The sequence below is a fragment of the Marmota monax genome, unplaced genomic scaffold, assembly GCF_021218885.2.
Source record: "Marmota monax isolate L192 unplaced genomic scaffold, Marmota_monax_Labrador192_F-V1.1 WCK01_AAM20220418_F8-fsc00011, whole genome shotgun sequence".
In the NCBI taxonomy this organism is placed as follows: Eukaryota; Metazoa; Chordata; class Mammalia; order Rodentia; family Sciuridae; genus Marmota; species Marmota monax.
Window position 1 is genome coordinate 24,508,179 of NW_026693082.1, and position 21,370 is coordinate 24,529,548.

The window sequence follows — 21,370 nt, forward strand, 5'->3', positions numbered from 1 at the left end:
GGAAAGTTCCTTGCACTCTTTGAAGGAGTCTCATTTTCCCACCTGAAAGCTCTAATGTATTTAGGTTTCCTGGTGAAAATTCCAGTCTGCTCGTGTGATAAACCATTTGCTGTCAAGATTAAGGGACTGGGCCTTATCAAGACTATAGCTAGGTAAACAGATTGCTACTTTAAGGAGAATTAGTATACAATAAAATATAATTTGCATTTTAAATTAAAAGTAATTTGATGATTCAGAAAGTCTGTCAGAATCAAGCAGTACTGAGTCATGATGTAAGTATATAAAAACATTGGTTAATAGCACTTTTGAAGGGAACTAGAGCTTAAATTTTGGTTCACTTATTTCTTAATACAGTTAGTACTGCATAGTTGGCCTTTATGTATGATCAGCTGCTGGACTGAGAGGTAATCTGGTCTTCTGATCTGATGCTTGGTTATTTCTGATTTATTCAACAAATACACATACCATATACATATGTTCGGCATATACATACATACCATATACATCCAACAGCCAAGCACTATTCCATGCACTGGGATACCATGGTGAAAACATTCTCTTTCCTCATGGAATTAATATTCTCATGGGAACCAGGTGATTGCCAGCTTCCGTTCTAACTCCTCTCTCAAGGGAACTCATTAGCCATCACATCTTTAGACATCGCAGTCTCTCCTGTCGATTTCACTTTCATATCTCATTTAGAATACAAACCCACTTTGTCACAACAGCCCCTTAAATATTTGAAGACAGTCCTTACATATATTACATATATCTAATCTCATTTCCTCTGGTCTACCTTCACTCCCCAACCCTGAGTGTTCTTTTCCAAGCTAAGACGCTGCCATTCCCTCAGCTATTCCTCCTGGGACAGCTTCTCGCCCCACTGTCCTCTGAATGTGATACAGGCTGTGTCTGATATAACTAATGAAGACTTGCTATTCTTATGATACTTAGTGGCCACTTAATAAACTTTTCTCTTATTTCCAAATAACATTTTTATACTCTGCTTTGTGATGCTGGGATTGGGACTCTGTAAGTGGCACTGGCTTTGGCAGCTGGTTTCCTGCCCAACAGAGATGTGAGAGGGAGACTAGAGGGCAGTAGAAGGAAGGTCCGGCTCTTCATGTTTTGCTGTAGTTACCAGTCTCCTGGTGGCATAAGTTCTCACTGTGGCTGAGGCACCTGGTTCTGTTCTCCACCTCCTTCCTTTGGCACTCCCCCAAGCACTATCAGGAGAACACCCTTTTCTCTGAGGTCTGAGTTCCAGATCTGTGGGATGACTTTTCCTTGTTCCTGAGGGTCTTTCAGAACAACTTCATCTTCTCTAGTGGCTTCAACCCATATAAGGATGACCTGTGAATCTATATTTCCTTCCCATACCTCTCTTCAATATTATGCATACAATGGACATCCTATACTTACCTTAAACCTGTGATATGAATCTGACCTTGATTTCCTTTTCAGTTAGTAGGAACGTGGGTTTCATCCAAAATCTCCAAGTTCAAGCCATTTACCCCTAACTATATGTCAGATTTGTTCCTTTCTTTCCATTTCCACTAAAATGCCCTTCAAAAGTTCCTCACTGTTCTATGCCCATCTGTAGCATAGTTCTTGCCCTCACCTACTCCAGGTCATCTTCTGTCTCTCCCTGCTCTCTTGCTGTTAGTCACACCCTCTCTGCTGCCTTGCTTCTTTTTCTTGCCATGTCCTTTCTGCCTTTCCCACACATTCACTTTGTCCAAGACACAACTTAAAGTCACCTATCCAGGAAGACACTCTTAAACCTCCTTGTTCTGTGTTCCACACATAACAGTTTGTGTGCTACACAGATCATTACCACTGCAGACACTTGCATATGTCAGGCTCTTAACTATATTTTGGTGAACTTCAAGGAAGCATGACTACAAAGGAAAGCTAGATTATAACTTTGCCATTAAGAATTCCAAGAGATGGAATACTACTCAGCAATGAAAAGACCCTAACCAATCAACCAAACAAAAAACTACTTATATATACAAAGATTTTGACAAATCTCCGTGGAATTATGCTGAGTGAAAAATTATGCTATATAATTCCATTAACATAACCTATTTGAAATAATATAATAATAAAAATAGAGATAGTAAGTGGTGGCCTAAGGTTAAGAAGTAGATTAGGACAGGAGGGTGGTAAATGTGCTCATAAAACAGCAAAATGAAGCTGGGCATGGTAGCACATGCCTGTAATCTAAGCAGGCCAGGAGGGGCAGACAAGAGGATCCCAGGTTGGAGGCAGCGTTGGCAACTCAGCAAGACCCTTCTCAAATAAAAATATAAAAAGGGCTGAGAATATAGGTCAGTGGTAAGGTACCTGCTGGGTTAAAAAAAAAAAAAAAGCAACATGGGTTGTGAGTCCTTATGGTGGTACAACTGTTCAGCATCTTGACCTTATCAATGTCAATACCATTCTGGGTTTGGTATTGTACACTGTACTGATCTTTTCCAAGATGTCACCACTGGGGGAAAATGGGCAAATGGTACAAAGAATCACTGTATATTATTTCTTACAACTGCATATGAATCTACAAAATAAAAAATTTAAAAATATTTCCCTCTAGGAATAAAATAAAACTCACACCTTCTTGAAATGCATTCTTTTATTGAGAAGAACAATCTCAAGGTAGTGCCCTTTGGGAAAGACATTTCTCATCATCATGTACATCAGGATCAACCATTACTCTCAGCAAAGTACAAAAATAAACACATCAGTGACTTCCATACAATAAATACATAATCATGCATCCCACAATAAAAGGCACCAAAAACTGGTCACTTAGTAGTCATAAAAATTACTAGCTACATTAACAAAGCCACCCAAATTATCTGTACAAGGAAATGTAACAATATATTCCAAAGGTGAAAACACATAAAACATCTTTAAAATAGTATGCAATAAATATCTCAATTGTTGAATATATTTTAAAAATTATGCCATTATAAACAGCATGTAAACAAACAAAACTCACGTTTTCTTATCATTATGAAAAGTAATAAGAGCCAAAGTTATAACCTCTGCTCTGTCAGGTATATTTCACTGGCAAGTGTGCTAAGCAGTTAAAAGTTTCACTCTTTTCTGCAGCAAACAGAGCCCACTGTGTAATAAATAGACATTACCTGAATCTTTCAGATATAAGTACTTAGTTTTAAAACAGACTACAAAAATGTAGTAAATGTTTACCAAGAAATAATATGGTAAGGCTAAATTAAAATTAACTTTTGCAATATAAGAAACAGAAGGAACTCTACTGTTAGGTTTTCGACCTGATGATAAATTGGAGGCAAATAATTTCATTTTATTTATTGAAAGGTGAAATGAATGTGCTGAACAGAAGGGCAAAGTGTCCAGCCTCCTGAGCCTCTTTCTTTTATAAATGTTTTAGAAAACCAAAGAGTAAATTTATTGAATTAAGGATTTTCTTTTGCTAGGGAACATAAAAAATAGCTGACATTTTATATTGATTAGAAACAGTGACTTAAAATATACCTATCAAAATGTGAATATACATAAAAGTAAGGTTTTTTCCATACTTCCTGACAGTAAAAATACAGTTTCTTTCTTCTCTAAAGGAACCTGATAGCTTAACCTTCAATAAATATTCAAAGATATTGTTTTATAACTCAAATATTTTTGGTTTTGTTTCATTTCTATCAGAGCTTTGTGGCACACACATACTAGTAGCACATTTACTATATGCTTAGATAAGTATGTTACCTGTTAAATATTATTATTCTCTACTCCCCACTAAAAACGACGGAGGTGAAAACATTAAACCACAACTTCAAATGAATCCTTTAATATCTATGGAAAAGCATTTACTATTTTTCTCCTGGGGTTTTATAACGTATGCCTCTTAGACATGTTGGTGTGTGTGTCACTAACACATGCCTTCCAAAAATGAACCTGAAGTTCAACTCATGTTCTACAAATATTTTAGTCACTTGGATCACATTTAGCACCTGCCATTCTACAGAATGATGAAACACATAATTGATTCAGATGGTCAAAATTACTTGTGGCTGACATGAAAATACAAAAATCATGGGCATAGGGCTGGGTTTTGTTTCAGCGGCAGAGCACTTGCCTAGCATGTACGAGGCACTGGGTTTGATTCTCAACACTGCACATAAATAAATTAATAAAATAAAGGCCCATCAACGTCTAAATTTTTGTTAATTATGGGCATAAAAATGAGATTACTTCTTTATGACAAACAATTTGATCAGTTGAAGAATACATCTCTGAAGTAAACTGGGAAACGTTTGGTTTAAAAAAGAATGTCCTCTGAATATCTTAAACAGACTCGAGAAAAATAATTGTGAAAACAAACTTGAACTAATCTATTGGACAGAAGCCATGTCTCATTTTAGTTGTATCCTTAACATCTAAATGAGTGCCAAGGATACAGCAGACAGAAAAACATCTATCAAGTGAGTGAAGGAAAAGAGCATTACATTTAATTAAATAAATTTTGACTAGTATTTGATTTTAGATTAACTCATCATTATTTGGGGACATGATAGAAAAGCTTTATAAAAGTCACAAAAGAAAAACAGGCCCATATTTAATGGTTTTAGTCTTTAGATTCTACCAAAGGTGATGACAGACACAAACCTACTTTACATTGATATTACAGTCATCATTAACTATTTGAAATCACACAAATCTTCCTGGTTAAATATATTAAAACATTTCACCTTCATTGCTTTTTTAAAAATTCCTTCTCAAGTCTCTTTTGTGTGTAGGTGATAAATGTATGTGTTTATGAAGATCATGTATACCTAATGTCTGTATGAGATAATCTTTAGGACATATTTATGAATCACAAACAAGAATTTCGCAGTTGTGTGATAAACCATAGGCTTACTTTAGAAATGAATATTCAGATTTGGTAGATCTTCCTGATGTACAGTCCTCAAGTAGTTACCCTTCATAAAACAACCACTTTTGCCTGTTCATCTCCTTTTGGTCTGACCTGAGTGCATGCACACTCATGAATGTATTCACCTTGTGGCTTTTCGGGGAGTTCTAATGTTTTATTTATAAAAGTACAAACATATAGAGATATTTGGATTTTATATCTCCTTCATCTAAAAACATTTCTCAGAGTTCAATTATGTGCTAGCAGACATTGCAACTACAAAGAGAAAAATTCAGGGGGAGAGGCAGGCATGTGTGTGTGTGTGTGTGTGTGTGTGTGTGTGGGTGTGTGTGTATGTTGTGTATTTCTAATTGAAATATAAATGTTTTTTAACATAAAAACTTTCAAAATACTATTGGCCATGGATGAAATAAATACATGCTTGGAGACATCAGGTAAGGCTTCACAGAAGATATGAACTGAGTCTTGAATAAATTGATCTATGGCATGGGATTATTCCAAAGCACTAAATTGTGAATATTTCCAAATGTCTGGATTACAAAAAGTCAATAGAGGGATGGTAGTGGAGGATGCTAAAAGTGTGGGGAGAAGAACAGTCACAGAGTATCTTATCTGTCCTGCTAAAGAGTTAGGCTGATATCCTATAAAGAAAAGGGTACTTAAGAATTTTAAGCAAAGAAATGAAAAAGCAAATTCAAGTCTTCTACTCTGGTGGGATAGAGTAAAATAGGAAAACGGGTTGTTGTAAAGCACAGGAAAGAAAAATGATGAGGCTTGTATTGATGAGGGCCTGAACCAAGGCAACAGAATTATCACTTTACTGCAACTAATTAGCAACAGAATAGAATGCCAATTCTGCTTTTGAGATGGTCAAAATGAAATATGCAATTGCCAAAATAATGAAAAAATATGATATATAAAATGCTTTTACTTGCACAATCCAAAACCAAGATTAGAATTATGCATTTGTTTTGTTCCATATTTTAGTTTATGAGTTTCTCAGCAGAAGAACATATCTACAAAATGTTGCCATAAAAACTGTGTCATCTTTCAAATGCCTTTCAAGTAAAAGGAAGAAAGGAAACAAAAGAACTATTTAAGTTCACAGCTTCCATTCTCATCATTATTTCTATTAAAACACTGCTACACAACTGAAATCTGCAAACAGGGCAGGTTCTAATTAAAATGAATTAGAATTAATTTCAATTATACTAAGTTCATCTGTATATATCAGGTCATTGAAGTAAAGCAAATTCCAGGGAAATAATTTTTTCCAGTCAACAAATCATTCTGGAATAATCATTTAGAGATCTGTTTTCATGAAAATTAAGTTGTATCATTAAGACAGATCAAAATACCATGTCGACAAATTCCAATCAGGTCTTTTCTTTTACGTCATACAGTTTATAGCCTCTTATAATCCCACATTTCTAGGGGAGAGGATTGCTACAGGAGCTTCAAGTTACCATATTGTGCTATAATAAATATTGTGCTATAATAAATATAATAATATACCAGATTTAGCAAAGAAAGCTTCACATTAAGAATCAGATAGTGACTGAATTCAAATGTCATGCAAAAATAAAGTCAGCATTCACTTATCCTTATATAATTACTTTAACCAAGTTATTTGAATTTTTCATTTATTTACCTTAAAATTGTGCACAGATTTCTATTGTGGCAATAATTAAGACAACCTCTGGCTTAGTTTCTCTATGGGAAGTTTAGGAGGTGTGCTGCATGAGAGAATACTATTCCACAGTCTGAGAATGCACTTAGTGACCTGTGCTATAGATCAAAGGCACCCTTCAGAATGGGCTTACCCTTGAGGAAGTAACATCACAGGAAAAAACCTAGGTAAGGAGACATTTCATTTTTTTAAACAACTAGTTTAAAGATAATTTTCTCCTTAAATAATTAAAGATAGGAAGATCTTAATTTTTTTAAAAAAATTATATTTACTCAAGTATGCCAGGTAAGTGCTCTACTACTGAGCTATGTGCCAGCCCTTTGCTTTCACATTTAAAAGACACACCAAGGGGTATAAATTTGACTTTTAATTTTCATGTTATATATCTTTCTTTAGATATAAACTATTTGTTTGGGGAAAGTATAGAAAAAATGAAATTACTCAAAATTTTTAAATTTTAGAAGTGAGTTTTTAGCCTATCCTAAAACGAATATGACCCTGTAGCATACAAATAAAAATTCCTACAACCCACAGATGGTACTAATTTAACTTTTTTCCCTTTAATCTTTTGCAGTACTGGGGACAGAATCCAGGACTCAAGTATGCCAGGTAAGTGCTCTACTACTGAGCTATGTGCCAGCCCTTTGCTTTCACATTTAAAAGACACACCAAGGGGTATAAATTTGACTTTTAATTTTCATGTTATATATCTTTCTTTAGATATAAATGATAGTGGAAAAGAAATGACAAATTTAAGTATGATTCACACTTAACATAGTTCCTTTTATAGCAGAAAAATTAACCAAGTACTTATAATTGGCAATATCATGTGGCATTTCTAATCGGGAAAACAGAGGCACCAAAACATATAGCTTATAGAAAAGGTCATGATGAGCCACTGCTGAAGTCAGTTATGGAATCAGGTAAACTGACAATATTCCCATCTCTAGAATTATAGAATGTAGATCTTTACAAAGATTTTAACTTTTAATGATTTTTTGCTCTTTTAAATGAAAACTCATTGCTAACAAATTTTAGGGCTTAACAACTGCATGAAAATCTCTTTGGTCTGCATGGTATAGGTCTGATTCACATTTACCCAGTGTTCTTTTATTAGGAAACAGCTAAGCCCTTTGGACTAGTTTCTCTGAGACTCTCACTAAGTTGAAAAAGCACAGACATCTGTCCCATGGAATAAACACTTGTGTGGACTATATCAAATGTCTTGAACAATTAGTCATCCTAACTACTTCCTTAAAAGTTCTAAATTTCACCAGTAAAATGGGATCCCTGAATTCACTAGCTATTTTGATAAAATCTAGATATAGTCTCTGATATCGTCAATGTGCCATTTTTTGGTTTTGTGGTATTATGCTCACCATACCATATATCTCTCATGTGCTTTGTGTTTCTATAAGCTGAAAAATAACTATATTCAAACTATTCCCAAATCTTTGTCAAACTATCAGCAGTTTCCTATCTCTTAAAATGTTTATATAATGTTTCTCACATATTTTCACTTTCCCACTTTTGATAATTGCTTGTGCAACTGTAAAATTAATATAAAACCCTGTCTTTAAAAATGATAATAAACTAATTCCTTAATCTTCTAATATAAATTCTTAAATATATCACAATTCATCTACCTTGCCCACTGTAAAATAGAATGAAACAGTGGAATTTAGGGGTTATTCAAGTGATTTCTTTGGCATACCACACGGCTTCACACTGAGGTTTTTTGGTTTTTCTTTTTCCCTTGTTTTTACTTCCTTGAAAACAGGTGATTTTATTCTGTGGGGTTAAGTTGTGCTATTGTGTTTTAAAAGTTGGATTTTTAAACAATGTAATTGAGAACACGTTTAAATAGAAATGATTCAAAACTCAATTAAAATCTCATTTATATATTTGACAGAAACAAATTAACCATTATCCATGGTTACTATTTGTAAAATAGTTCATAGTCCAATGCAAACATGTTAAAAAATATATACCAAGACCTGACTGCTAGAGGTATGTGATACTTTGGGGAATTCAAGATTCTCAATGTTCATTTAAATGTTGTATTGGCAGTATAATCTCTTATAACAAATACTGAAAATTCATCACAGGAAAAAAGTTATGAAGACGTATTATATATTGGTAAACTGTAGCATAATGAATCCCTTGGCTCTATTAAATTCTTAACATTGGTCATTTCCTTTGGCTTTATGCCCTTTGATATTTATTTTAGACATGAAAATCATTTTTTAAAAGTCCCTACTGTTCAATTATCTATTATGGTGAAGAATATCAGTTTTTACAAGAAAAAAATTGGGCATCTGTTTGACAGAAATGAGTACTTCAAGTATATAAGTAAATCATTAACAGAGCTATTACACTCTAGGCAACAGCACTAAAAAGGAAAAGAGCTAGAATATGCATTTTGTATAAAGATTACATTTCACAACATAATAAATAAATGCACTGATTTATACAACTTGTGAAAACCTTCCAATGGTTATAAGTAATACTGCCTATAATTGACGTTGCTATTGTCAGCACTGTCTCACATACAACAATTCAAAGGTAAAATTTTTGCCCTTAAAGCCACAAAATATACAGAGCTTTTATATTTGTTTATTATTAAATATCTTGTTTGCCAAAAGTCCTGCAAAATAAAATACACCCTGGCAGTTTGAATAACCAGCGTGATAATTATTTTGATATAAAAGGGTAAGAAACATTTTAGTATGAAAATTAATAACACCAGTAAAAGGAGGAACCTATTGTATAAATAGACGTGTTAACAAAAAGTAAGACTTTAACCTTGCATAAGAGAAAGAAAAAGTTTAATACAACTTATTAAAGATTTGAAAATAATTACCATATTTTACCAGCTCTAGATAAATATATTACTCCAATTAACTAGTCATCTTCAATATACAATATATAACTCACAAAACTGGGAATGTTACAATACCAAAACCTTTCATAGCACTAGTTACCAGTTACCAGAACTGCAAGCAATCTTTAGCTACATATTAGTTTAATACTTAGAGTATAGAAATAGATATGGCTAAGTTGTGTAAAACAATAGTGCAATCAAACATTAAGGGCCCCAAGATATAGTCTTTTTCCTTGTTAGCTTGTTTAATAGCATTATCAACTGAGTATGAAACCCCTTTATTTTAATGAATTTTAAAAGTAACTCTGTTCTGTTAAATTTGGTTAATTTACTCTTGAAATGCAGTTACTATGAAATACCCAGACTATAAATTCCTAAACAGTGAATAACTTGTTGCTAAAATGAAATATTTTATGTGTAGCTTTAAAAAGTTTTAAGTAGTGGTTTTGTTTTTATGTTTCCAACTAAAACTTGGAAGTGCGTAAGAAATTAGGAGAGTATATAAATAATGTAAATAGAATACTTAGTTACATAAAGGGAATTGTTAACTTACATACTGTAATATGGAGTTTATCTTAAACATTGTTACTGTTAATGCAGTCCCAGTTATTGTTAAACTTCTTTTCCTGAAATTGACAGAATTATACAAATAGGTACAGTCCAGCTGTCTTTAATCTCTCTTCTCTATAATGATAAACCTTTGTACTTCTTTTCTTCTGATATAAATATCTCTAAACAAAACTTGGAAAAATGAGAAAACAGTAATTAATAAAATTTAGGCTTTGCTTATTGTAGAAGCCAATAATCATCACCTTTTTAAAGTTTGGTTGCTTCCTTAGGGAGGCACCCTATTACTGATATGACATGGAGACTGTTATACAAAGGTCAGTCATGGGATGTCTCCTTGGCAACAGACAAGACATAGGCCTCATGGCACTTGGAGTGGAGCAGTGAGAGAAGTGTGGCAGCCACGTTATAGGAGCCACCAGGGAGGGTGAATCCAGTAGCTAATGGTTCTTACTGGAGGAATTTCTACGTCTCACTTTCCTCTTTCTGTCCTGGGGGAGAACTTGATGTTTTAAAACTGCCACTTGTATTATCCAACTCTAAATTCATTGTCTATCCAACTTCCATCTGAAAAAATGTAAAATTAGTTCATTGAGGTGGGGATGGTGGGAAGGATCCATGGCATCAAGGTGAAAGATGTATTGTTCTCATGGTTTAATTAAAAGATTCAAATCCTAACAACGTGAAAGTTCACTGCGTTGTTAGCCCAGGTGAATATAGTAGACTATTTACTTTAGAAGCATTGTATGGAGGGAGCTCCTATAATTGCTAAGTCATAACTTGTATTCCTGTCAAAAATAACCCATAGAGTCTAAAATAGTGCCATCATTATTTATAAAAAATTAGTTAAGAATCTCTAGGCAGTAGATGTATTTTGACATATTATTATACATTCTGTCATGTATATCTAAAAAAAAAAAAAACAAATAAAAAATAAAAAAAGTAATGACCAAAGACACACACACAAAAAGAATCTCTAGGCAGTTATGTTTTGTTAAGTTTTATGTGAATTATTAAGTGAAGGATTCCTGACAATAAGTCATTGGGAAAGATTTTATTTTAGAATTAAATAATTTGCATTTGGGGGCCGAGAATATATTATTTTCAGGCACCATTTTAAGAAATTATTAGCCATGTGAAAATCAAGATAAGTTAGCGTAAGAAAAACAGATCCAAATCTAGCAAGACATGCCTATTTTGAGGGAATAAATGACACATTTGTTTTACTTCTAATCATTTTGATCCTTTTTTTTTTTTTTGCATGCCTAATGATTCATTTAATGTGTGTGCTGCTATGTGTCTTCAAGCATGCACTATGGCAACAGGGTAATTTAATGATAAGAGAAAATGAAAATGTACAAGTTCAAGGACAGTGATCAGTGATCTTTACTTATCTCAGTACATATTCTTCTGAAATGTCCCTTGTGACTTGTCATGAATAAACAAACACGCCACAGGGGCAACAAACTAAGCAGATATGGATTGCTACTGGCTTACAGTACAGTGAGGGGCTGGAGAAAGTTCAGCTGTGCTGCTTAGCCAATCTCCTATGCTCCACCTTAGTTACCCAGATAAACCCATTAGGTAGGAAGACCCCATCTAGAACAGGGTTAAGAATAAGGATTGAGAAGAAAACTCTGCTATGGTGGTGAGAGAAAAGAGGTCATTTTGCATAGGGCAACTGACTGGCAAAGGATGGTGGGAAGGCAGTGAGACTTTGAGCAGCCATTACTATGTTAGGCATGGGAAAATGCAAAGCCAGAAAGTAGGAAAGAAACTGAGAAACGGAGGTGGAGAGACAATGAATGGGGAATACTGAGAAGTCTGGAATTTTACTTAGGACTGACCCTGTCCCTTTCCGTTTTGAAAAGCAATTTTCCTCAGAGAAAGTAAAAGTCAGAGAAAGTAGATTTGGGCTGTGATTCTCCCACCTACGCCCTAATTATCCAGGCGTGGGAGAACCTATGAGGAGGAGCAGTGACAGCTACAGCTGCAATCAGTGCACGGGTGAGCCTCTCAACGTAAGCGTGTGCATGGATCTAAGCAGAGAAGCCATCTGCACTCCTCAGGCTGTGATCCCAGGCTGTGATCCCAGGCTGTGATCCCATGCCAGGGAGAAGCAATTCCCACTTGATGGTTTTTAAACCCCAACTAGGATAAGAAGATGGTTTCTCTGTGATGTGACAGGAGGCTCTGACGGTGCCATGCTGGTGACAGGTGTCAGTGAAGTCATCTGAGTCCTGCATAGACATATGCAGACAAGCAGACTAACCTTACAGGGAAAATAGCTACCATTTAACAACAACAAAAAAAAAAAATAAAAAATCCAAATTGTCATTCTAAAGGATTTCCCTCATCCAAGAGCCATTTGCAGGAAAATTCTAGTTAATTAAAGATTCTAGTAACTGAGATTTTAAAGAAATTAAAAGATGTTACCTAAGCGAAATGGCCAAACAACAAGAAAAATTTCAATCCTTTACATCATACTCAAATTCAGAACATGTAATAGCTTATAAATCTTTTCTATTGGCAAAGAGGTATTCATTTTTTGGAGAGGGGATCAATAAAGATTTTTATATTTTATATTAGCACTGTCTTAATACTAGAGTTCCTCTCACCCCTCCTTTCTTGAGACCTGGACCAGGATCAGGGTCTCAAGAGAGTTCTGGGATCTGGCACCTGGTATTTTAGTTTCAAAGGGAGGAAGCACATGGAGCAGGGATAACATATGGGGGGGGGACTACAAAGAAGACTGGAAAAGGAGACCCCTGGCTTCAGAGGAGTGGATAAAATTAAAATTTAACCACCCCTCTGAACTACTTGACACAAATTCCCTTTGGAAAATTTCCATTTATCCACAACTTAGGTAAAAAGTCAGACATGGAACCCATTGGGTTTATTTATTTATTTGCAGTGATGGGGATTGAGCCTGCAGCCTGACACATGCTAGGCAAGTAAGTGTTCTACCACTGAGTTATGTTCCCAGCCCTCCCATTTTTTTTTTATTTCTAAGATATCCAAATTTTGTGACTTTACTACCAGTTAAATACCCAAGTTATAAATAAGTACAAACTATCACATAATTAAGTTCCTTTGAGATAAATTATATGTCTGTCAATAGTTCACTTTAAATACTCCTCAATCATTATTTCTCTTAAAACACTGGGCAATATTGTCTAGAAAATATCAATGATACTATGTCTCAAGATAATATGCATATGTGTGTAGGTGTATATACACAAATATGTGTATATGTACACTAGGGTGTATGTATAGCTATTGAGCACCTCCCAGGTTACTTTATGAAAACTGTCACACTGGGTCAGTACCCTGTTTATTTTTCTTACATAGAATATTAAAAATAGTATAATTAATTTCTTGGCATTATAATGGCTAAAGAAAGTTTATTTAAGAATATTTTTGTGGCTTCTTGATATGTATGCCTTTGGCTTTCAAATATTTGATAACTGTAATGTTGACTTCTAATGAGCAACTCTAATGTATAGTGGTTTAGAAAAAGGGAAAGAATATCAACCTGATAGGTTATATGAATTATGTGAAATAATAATAATTATTATTATTAATAAGAAGAATAAAGCCCTTAAGAAAAAATTTGAGTTTCTTCTGTTGGGAAGTTCATGTCATAAGTCACTGTAACTAGTGGGTGAGTCTGAGTGATCAAACAGTATAAAATTTCAGTTGAGACCTTGCAGAATTCCTAGATGTCAACAGTCTGCTATAAATTCAAACAAAATATTAGATGATTATTAAAATGAAATGAAAAAATAGGAACAAAATGTGGAAATTTTGCTTTGGAAAGTTGTAATAAGTTCTGTCAGATAACAGCATGTAAGTTTATAAAAATATCCAAACAATTTTCTTAATGTGCATACCTATGGTTTATGTATGATACGTTGAAATAAAATTGACTTGCATAAGATGTATATCATTTGTTGATTATGGCACAGACACATGTTCACAAAATCTTAGGTATAGAATATTTATATAAAATTCCACATTATAGAACAGAAAATTTCAGTCCCTTAACCAATAAAAAGGTACTTGGGTAGTCATAAATCAAATTCCACTAAAACTGAGATTAAGGCTACCAAAGTGTTACAATATGACATGCAAGAAAAAGAAAGACAATCCAGGCAGGAACTCCGTGCATTAAGATCTGCATTATTTGTAGTATTTGATAGGTTGGTTTAACCATATTCTTTGACCAGTGAATGCTATGAACCTATGGTAATACCAATCTAACATTCAAAACACAACTTAATGTATATCTTTGTCTCCTAACCAATGATTTGAAGAAAGAAGCCAATTCCTCCAACAATGAAACCCAAGAAGTTTTAGCCACACACCTTTATGTGATTGCACAGTAAGAACCCTCTATCAGACCAGATCTAAGGAAAGTAAGTGAGTAGCAATTCCACTTTTAGACAATGTAGCTATCTCGGATGCCTCCTACTTTTTTCCAACTATGAGCATATTTGAACATATCAGGTTTGCACAATAAGAAAATGGCTTAATGGAATGTATTTTTGGCACAAAAATATTTTCTAAAACCTCAAATCAAAAATTTCACCCATAATAAAATATCAAGCCATAGAGGTGCTTCAGTGGTGCTTACTTATCTATGCAGAAAACTACAAGAACAGCCAATTGCTTCCAAGAACTTTGTATTGAGTAGCAATTACTTCTCTTCCAAGGAATAGCACCAATATTACACCTCAGACTGGGAAGTGATCCTTCCAAGCTCTTTAATTCCCTGCAGAATTCGCTTCACATGGCCCACTTTCGGTATCCCCAGGTCCTATAAAAAAAAAAGAAGAAAAGAAAAGAAAGGAAAAAGGTAGAAAGAAAGAGTCAAGAAAGGAAGAAAGAAGACAGAGTTTATTGATGAAACTGTGGATAAAATTTTTAACCAGCAAGTAACATAATTAGCATTCAGTTCATCTATGTCAGTTTATATTCAATGATATAGGAAGTGATAGTTAGAAAAATAAGTTAATGAAACAAAAATAACAATGAAAAATGATCAATCAGTAAAAAAAAAAAAAAATCACATCCCATACAAACTCCTCTGAATTGCATACAAATTATATACAAGGGGGCAGTTCTTTAAGTGTCAAAATGATCATAGTTTTTCTTTCTCCCCTGCCTCCCAAACCTCTGTTTTTAAGACAGGCCCTTTTGGGATCTCTGGGGCGAATGAGGTAGGACACCAGAGCATCCACAATTAGTTCTAAGACAACTACACATTTCTTGTGTAACTTTTTTTTTTTTTTTTTTGAGCTGGGGTCTTGCTATGTTGCCCAGGCTAATGTTAAACTCCCAAGTTCAAGCCACCCTCCCACCTCAGCCTCCCAAGTACTCCAGGTGTGTACCACCACACCCAGCTCTTTCCAGTGAGGCCTAATCCTAGAGGAAGACAATAGTACCTGCTACCTATTTGGAATGCATTTGCAGTTGCATGGAGAGTCTTTGATTTGCATAGAATATCTAATTTAAATATTCTTTATTTTTTGTAATGTATATATGTGTAAAATTACTTAAATATAAGTATCTGTTGGTTGATGCTTTCCCTCAAAATACTAATAGTTTTGTATCTTGGAATTATTATTCTCCTTTCTTAAAGGACTGCCTTTCTATAAGTGCCAAGAATTGAATATTCATCTTTCAAGAATGAAGATGACTGATGGGTGCGTAGTAGGCACATGGCAAATGCTTATTGCAGGAGAAACATCCTAGAGACCCATAATATCTAGGATCCACAAAACTACAAGAGTTAAGGCCTCTAAACCCTACAGTTTCTGTAAGTGTAACATATAATCAGTTTGCTAATGTGTGAGGTCAAACAACCTCTTCACAAAATAGTGTGAGATGTCTGAAAATTAGTAAAAAGATGACTTACAAAGCAACTAAAAAACGGGATTACAAGGTACCACACATTGCTTGTCAGAAAAGGTGATTTCAAATACCCACCCTGTTCTGAAACTTAAGAGCATTATTTTTAAACGTTTAAATGGAGTAGATCAAACGTGTTTAAGTCTACACATGTACACATGCTCTCTCCCTACACTTGATGAGCTTTTTGAGCTCCATTGCTGCAAAGCTACTGGTGATTCTGATCCTTCTGGAAAACATTCTTTCTAAAGGTAGTGCTATTTTTGAGCTTGAGATAATTAAAAGGTGACATTTTTATCATATTTAATTGACCCAGAAAAAAATTTTTCATATGATATTAGGACATCCAAAAATTAGTCATAAGGTGACTATACATGTTCTGAGTATAAGATAAAGATCAGACTTAAAGCATGGCCATATCCTAGAGGAAGATACCAGTGTCTGTTATCTAGATTTAGAATGTAAGTGCATTTACAGTCTTAAGGGTTTTTTATTTGAATAGAATATTTAAGTATGCTTTATACTTGTGATAATGCAGATATCTACTTACAAAATATATTTAAATATTAATTAAATATTTTATTTTAGGCCATATACACACTGTATTCTCCAGAATAAAAACTTCTTTGTAATGAGGTAGACCGCTCTCAGAGTTAATCTTTTGGTATAATGAGATCAATGTTTTCCCTAATGTAACATAGAATGGCATAACCTTCTTAGCTATATTTTATTTCAGTTGGAATTCAGTACTTTAATGTCTCCTAGAAGCTAAACTGTGATAAAGTTATATTGTAACACTTCTTGTATTTTTTTATTTTTTTATATCACATATCATATATTGTTTGTCACATATTATTGTATGCTTTTTAAAAAATATTTGTTTTAGTTGTAGTTGGACACAATACTTTTGTTTTATTCATTCATTTTTATGTGGTGCTGAGGATCAAACCCAGAGCATCATACAAGCTAGGCGAATGCTCTACCGCTGAGCCACAAACTCAGCCCTTATTTTTTTATACTTATTTTTATACTTATTTTTATCATATTCTTTACTATTGGCTTTTTCATTCTTTGGATTAATAGTCCTAGTTTTGGAAAGCATATGTTTTCAGTTATCCTACATATACACAATTTACCAAGCAAAAAAATAAACAAAATTCCCTCTACCATTTTCTCTGACATTCCCCCACTTTCTCCTACTGTGTTCCAGCAGGGGAAATATTACAGCCAGTTTACTTCTTCATCTGTTAAAGCATTTTAGACATGTATTCTCTTTCCTAGCTTTCTTTTAATTATTTATTTATTCCTTATTATTCTTTACTTTTATATATTTTTTATTTTTTTGCAGTGCTAAGGAGAGAACCTAGGGCCTTGTGCATGCTAGGCAAGCAGGCTCCACTGAGCTACATCCCTGCCCGCTTTTCCCAACTTTAGATGGTCATACTGCCATCTCTAGTTGTTTTTGTTGATAAAGAAGTAACATTTAAGCCAGCCTCTCAGTAGGAGTTAGCCAAGTGGAGCGAAGGGGAGAAGCACAGCAAAAGAGGGTATCCCTAAGGTAAGAAGGCATGTTGCATTTTTAAGGCAGTGAGGGGTTACAGACTCTACAGGAGGTCATGTAAGTAGGAAGACTCTCAAAGGCCTCCATAACCATGTGAGTCTTTATTCTCATAGCAATGGAAAGTCACTGAAAGGTTTTAAACAGAGAACTCAATATACTAGATTGATGATATTAAAATATCACTCTGGTTGCAATGTGGATAATGGACTGGGGAGACAAAGTAGCAGTAAAAAAGCAAGTTAGGAAGCTACTGACTTTTCACAAACAACATGTGACAGTAGTGTGGAGCAGGATTATAAAAGATTAGAGTAAAGAATGCAGACTAGGATTAATGTGATGTGGTGAGAGGCTTGATAGGTTGTGAGGCGTGGATAAGGAAGAGAAAGGTGTTAACTTGGGACTCTGGATTTCTTGGCCTTTAGCACTTGGAGAGCCTGAGGCTTGATTTACTAAAATGCTCAACACTGACAAAGGGGCTCAATAGGAGTGGGATAGGAGATCAAGAGCCTGGTTTGGATGTGTCAAAATTATGTCCCTGTGTGATACTCAAGTATCAAGTGGACAGTTGGTGACATAATCCTGACGTTCACAAATGACATCAGGCAGGGATAGATATAACTTGTGTACCATTGATAAAATCACAAGTAGCATTTGAAGGAACGGGGATGGATGAGATAACTCAAGGGGCAGGTAATCCTTCACCAACATTGAGAGGCTGTTCTGTGCTCTGACAGCCACAACCATAGAATGTCAGGGGAGACTTCTCTAGCTTCATGGTTTTGTGCTACAGAAGGCTCTTTCTGTAAAAAAAAAAAAAAAAAAAAAAAAAAAATGTCCTTTCACCACCCCCCTACACCCTGTTTCACAACCAAAAGAGGTAAAAAGGCCAGTGTCAATACAAATTTCTAAAAAGTTTTCAGGGAGAAAATATAATTTGCATTAAAAATGAAAAACAAACAACATGAAAAGCTAAAGAGAAAGTTTACTAAAATAATTCTTAAACCATCTCTTTTCTACTCTTATTTTATTTTTTTCCTCAAACAGGTCCTATCACCCAAGTTTTCCTTAGTGTACATATGAGATTTGTTTTGTCATTCTGTAAATATGTGCTTCATTCAGTATGTGCATGTATGTTTCTCTGTGTTTTTGTGCCTGTATTTGTATAACATCTATGCATTTATATAGCACACAGCACACGCACATAGACCTATTTAAATATGTATTTTTTATATATACACAGAGGGTTTTCTTTGAATGTATGCTTACTTATGGTCAATGAGATGCAGGCCTCTAGAGGACACATATCACTTAGAGAAACTGCACAATACAGTAATACATTGAATAGCTACATTATAAGTACTGTAGCCTGCCCAGGGTAGCAGAAGCTATATGAATGTACTGAAAAGATCCCCTACGTTTATTATTTTTGTGCACTCACTCATTTCAAGTTTTGAAGTCAATCTTGGCTTCAACTCTACCATTGTATACTTTGTTCTGTTCCAGAATTAGATCTCTCAATCAAATTAATTACCTGTTATTTTATTATTATTCCAGCTAAAGATTTTTGGGTATAAATGGTATTCACCTTTTGATGTGCTAAACCATCTGACTACTCAATAAAGACCTATATTTTATACCACCATTATCTCTTCAAAGATTTCTGCTGACTTACACAGACAAAGCACAATAGCTTGTGGATGTGTTAGGAATTTACTGCCATAATTCTAGACATTGTAAAAATTGGTCTACGATAAAGGGATTGTTCCAACAATGTTACTTATTATAGTTTTTAAATGGCAGCATAGGGCAAGAAAATTTAACATGATAAAAATTTCACTCTTAGCAGACAAAACAGGCTACTTGGACGGTTTCTACTGTTGAGTTTCAACCCAAAGAAGAAAAGGGAATTGCTGCAGATAGTTGATAAATGATTTTCCTTCCCTGTCCCAAATAACAAATACACTCTGAACTGCTTTCTAGCATAGCTATATGTAATTTTTGCTTCAAGGGAGTTTGAATTAATTGGTCTAGTTGATGATGCGACCTATGAAAGGCCAATTTAGAATCAAACAAAATCACAGAACTCTAAGTAGCAATTGCTATAAGTCTCTCATAATATCCCACATAATAGAAAGGCTTTGTCTTTAGTTGTTAAGCTTATATTAGATTTTTTTGTTTTGTTTTTTCCCAGCAACAATTACCCACTTCCATGCTGATCCAGTCCAATGAGCTGATGGAAACATGACCCATTTGGAGATATTAGCACAGAAAGTCACAAAAGTGGATGCAGAGAAAAATAACTAAGCTCATGCAGTGTGTTAGCTATAATACAGAATGATTTTGACAAGAAAATATTGCTGACACGTTCTTGTTTAGAAAGCACACAAGGACCTCAGACCATAGGACAGGGAATATTAGATTACTGCACATTTGCATAACACAAGCCAAGCTGAAAGCACATAACATAAGAAGCACAGGAGAAAGAATTCTGTTTTGCAAGAAAAAATTTCAAGAGCAGAAGAATAGCACAAAGGAAATACCTTAAGATCTCGCCTTTCCAGATGCAAAAGTTCAGCCCCTCTGATGTCATGACGGATGAAGATTTCTTTGTACTCTCCCAAATTGAGCAGATCCAGCCAAGCAGCAACTTCCTCAGTGCCCCATTTCTGAACTACCAAAGTTAAGAGCAAAACCCCCTTAATTTCTACATGCTCAATGCATTACAAAGCAAAGGTTGGCCAAAGGAGATGCAAAACAGAGTGCAGCAGCAGTGCTAGCAAAGAAAAGGTCAAAGGTGTTGTTCAACAGAACTATAGTTCCATTTGTTTCCCATGCAGGTTACAGACTATCAATCAACACAAGGGTCTGACTATACAGACACTGGCTATCGTGCAGCACCATGCCTTCAGCTTTTGTTCAATTTCCTCATTAAAACTAACCACACCACACAACATACAGAAAATTTTATTTCGAATCATTAGGATTAGTGGTACAAGTCTGAATAAGCCCTGATAATTTCCTTAAGACAGTGGATGAAAACGGTTTTAGTTAGAAATGAGCTACAAATGCTAATTAGAATTTAAAATGTGTTATGGGGTACTCAATTTTACACTTTCATGTTTAAGGTCTTGCTGACTTCAAGTGTTGCCTTTATTGATTCTACTGCTATTGATAATTATGGCAATAAATGTGCTGTTAAATCAACTTCATGTCGTTTAAAAACTGTCAGTACTATTCTCTAAGATTAGTTGATCATGTTATTTTTCAGTATGTATAATCATTCTTGTACATGTTATTCAACATGGATTAGCTTAATAAAAGCCTACTTATTTGGTGTATTTTGTTTTTAAATGCCCTTCCTTAGCTGCTCTATGAATATCATAAGTAGGATTTTATATCATTATTTACAAATGAGATAGCTAACTCAGAAAAATTTATAAAATTCTTATAAGCTAAGGACTTATGAAAAAGATTTGCTCTCATGTGTACAGAACTTGAAGGTGCTTCAGACTAGAATAGCAGTAAGTTTCATCTTTAGAGAAGATGGAGAAGAAGCTAGAAAAACAGCAGCATAGAGAGGTTTAATTTTGCTTGAGAATGCAGATAGCACAGCTGATGGTCATTATCAACGGGTTAACATGATGTCCTTAAAACAGGAGAAAAGAAGATATAACTTTAGGTGGAAAAATACATTTAGCAACTTTATTTAGGAGTCAATGAAAGTTTCTGTGTTTCATTTATCACAGTGATCTCAATTTTGGGCTCTGAAGAAGAAAAACAAGTTACACACTGATAACTTGAGTTGCTGTTGAGAAAGATAAAGTCCCTTCTGGACAG

General features: G+C 34.5%; 1 protein-coding gene across 5 annotated transcripts in view; it reads right to left on the bottom strand.

Annotated features, from left to right (window-relative positions):
• Positions 1 to 2,617: 2,617 nt before the first annotated feature.
• Positions 2,618 to 21,370, bottom strand: part of Dgkh (diacylglycerol kinase eta) — a 192,869-nt gene continuing 174,116 nt past the window's right edge. For 3 of the 5 annotated variants that reach the window (XM_046454141.2, XM_058582604.1, XM_046454143.2), the window contains 2 exons: positions 20,074 to 20,204; positions 2,618 to 14,878 (listed from right to left, as the gene is read on the bottom strand). In XM_046454141.2, coding sequence (XP_046310097.1) covers positions 14,789 to 14,878; positions 20,074 to 20,204 — 221 coding nt within the window. In that variant the 3' untranslated portion in view covers positions 2,618 to 14,788. The remainder of the gene's footprint in view (positions 14,879 to 20,073; positions 20,205 to 21,370) is intronic. The other 2 variants (XR_009227786.1, XM_046454142.2) reach the window with 2 other exon arrangements.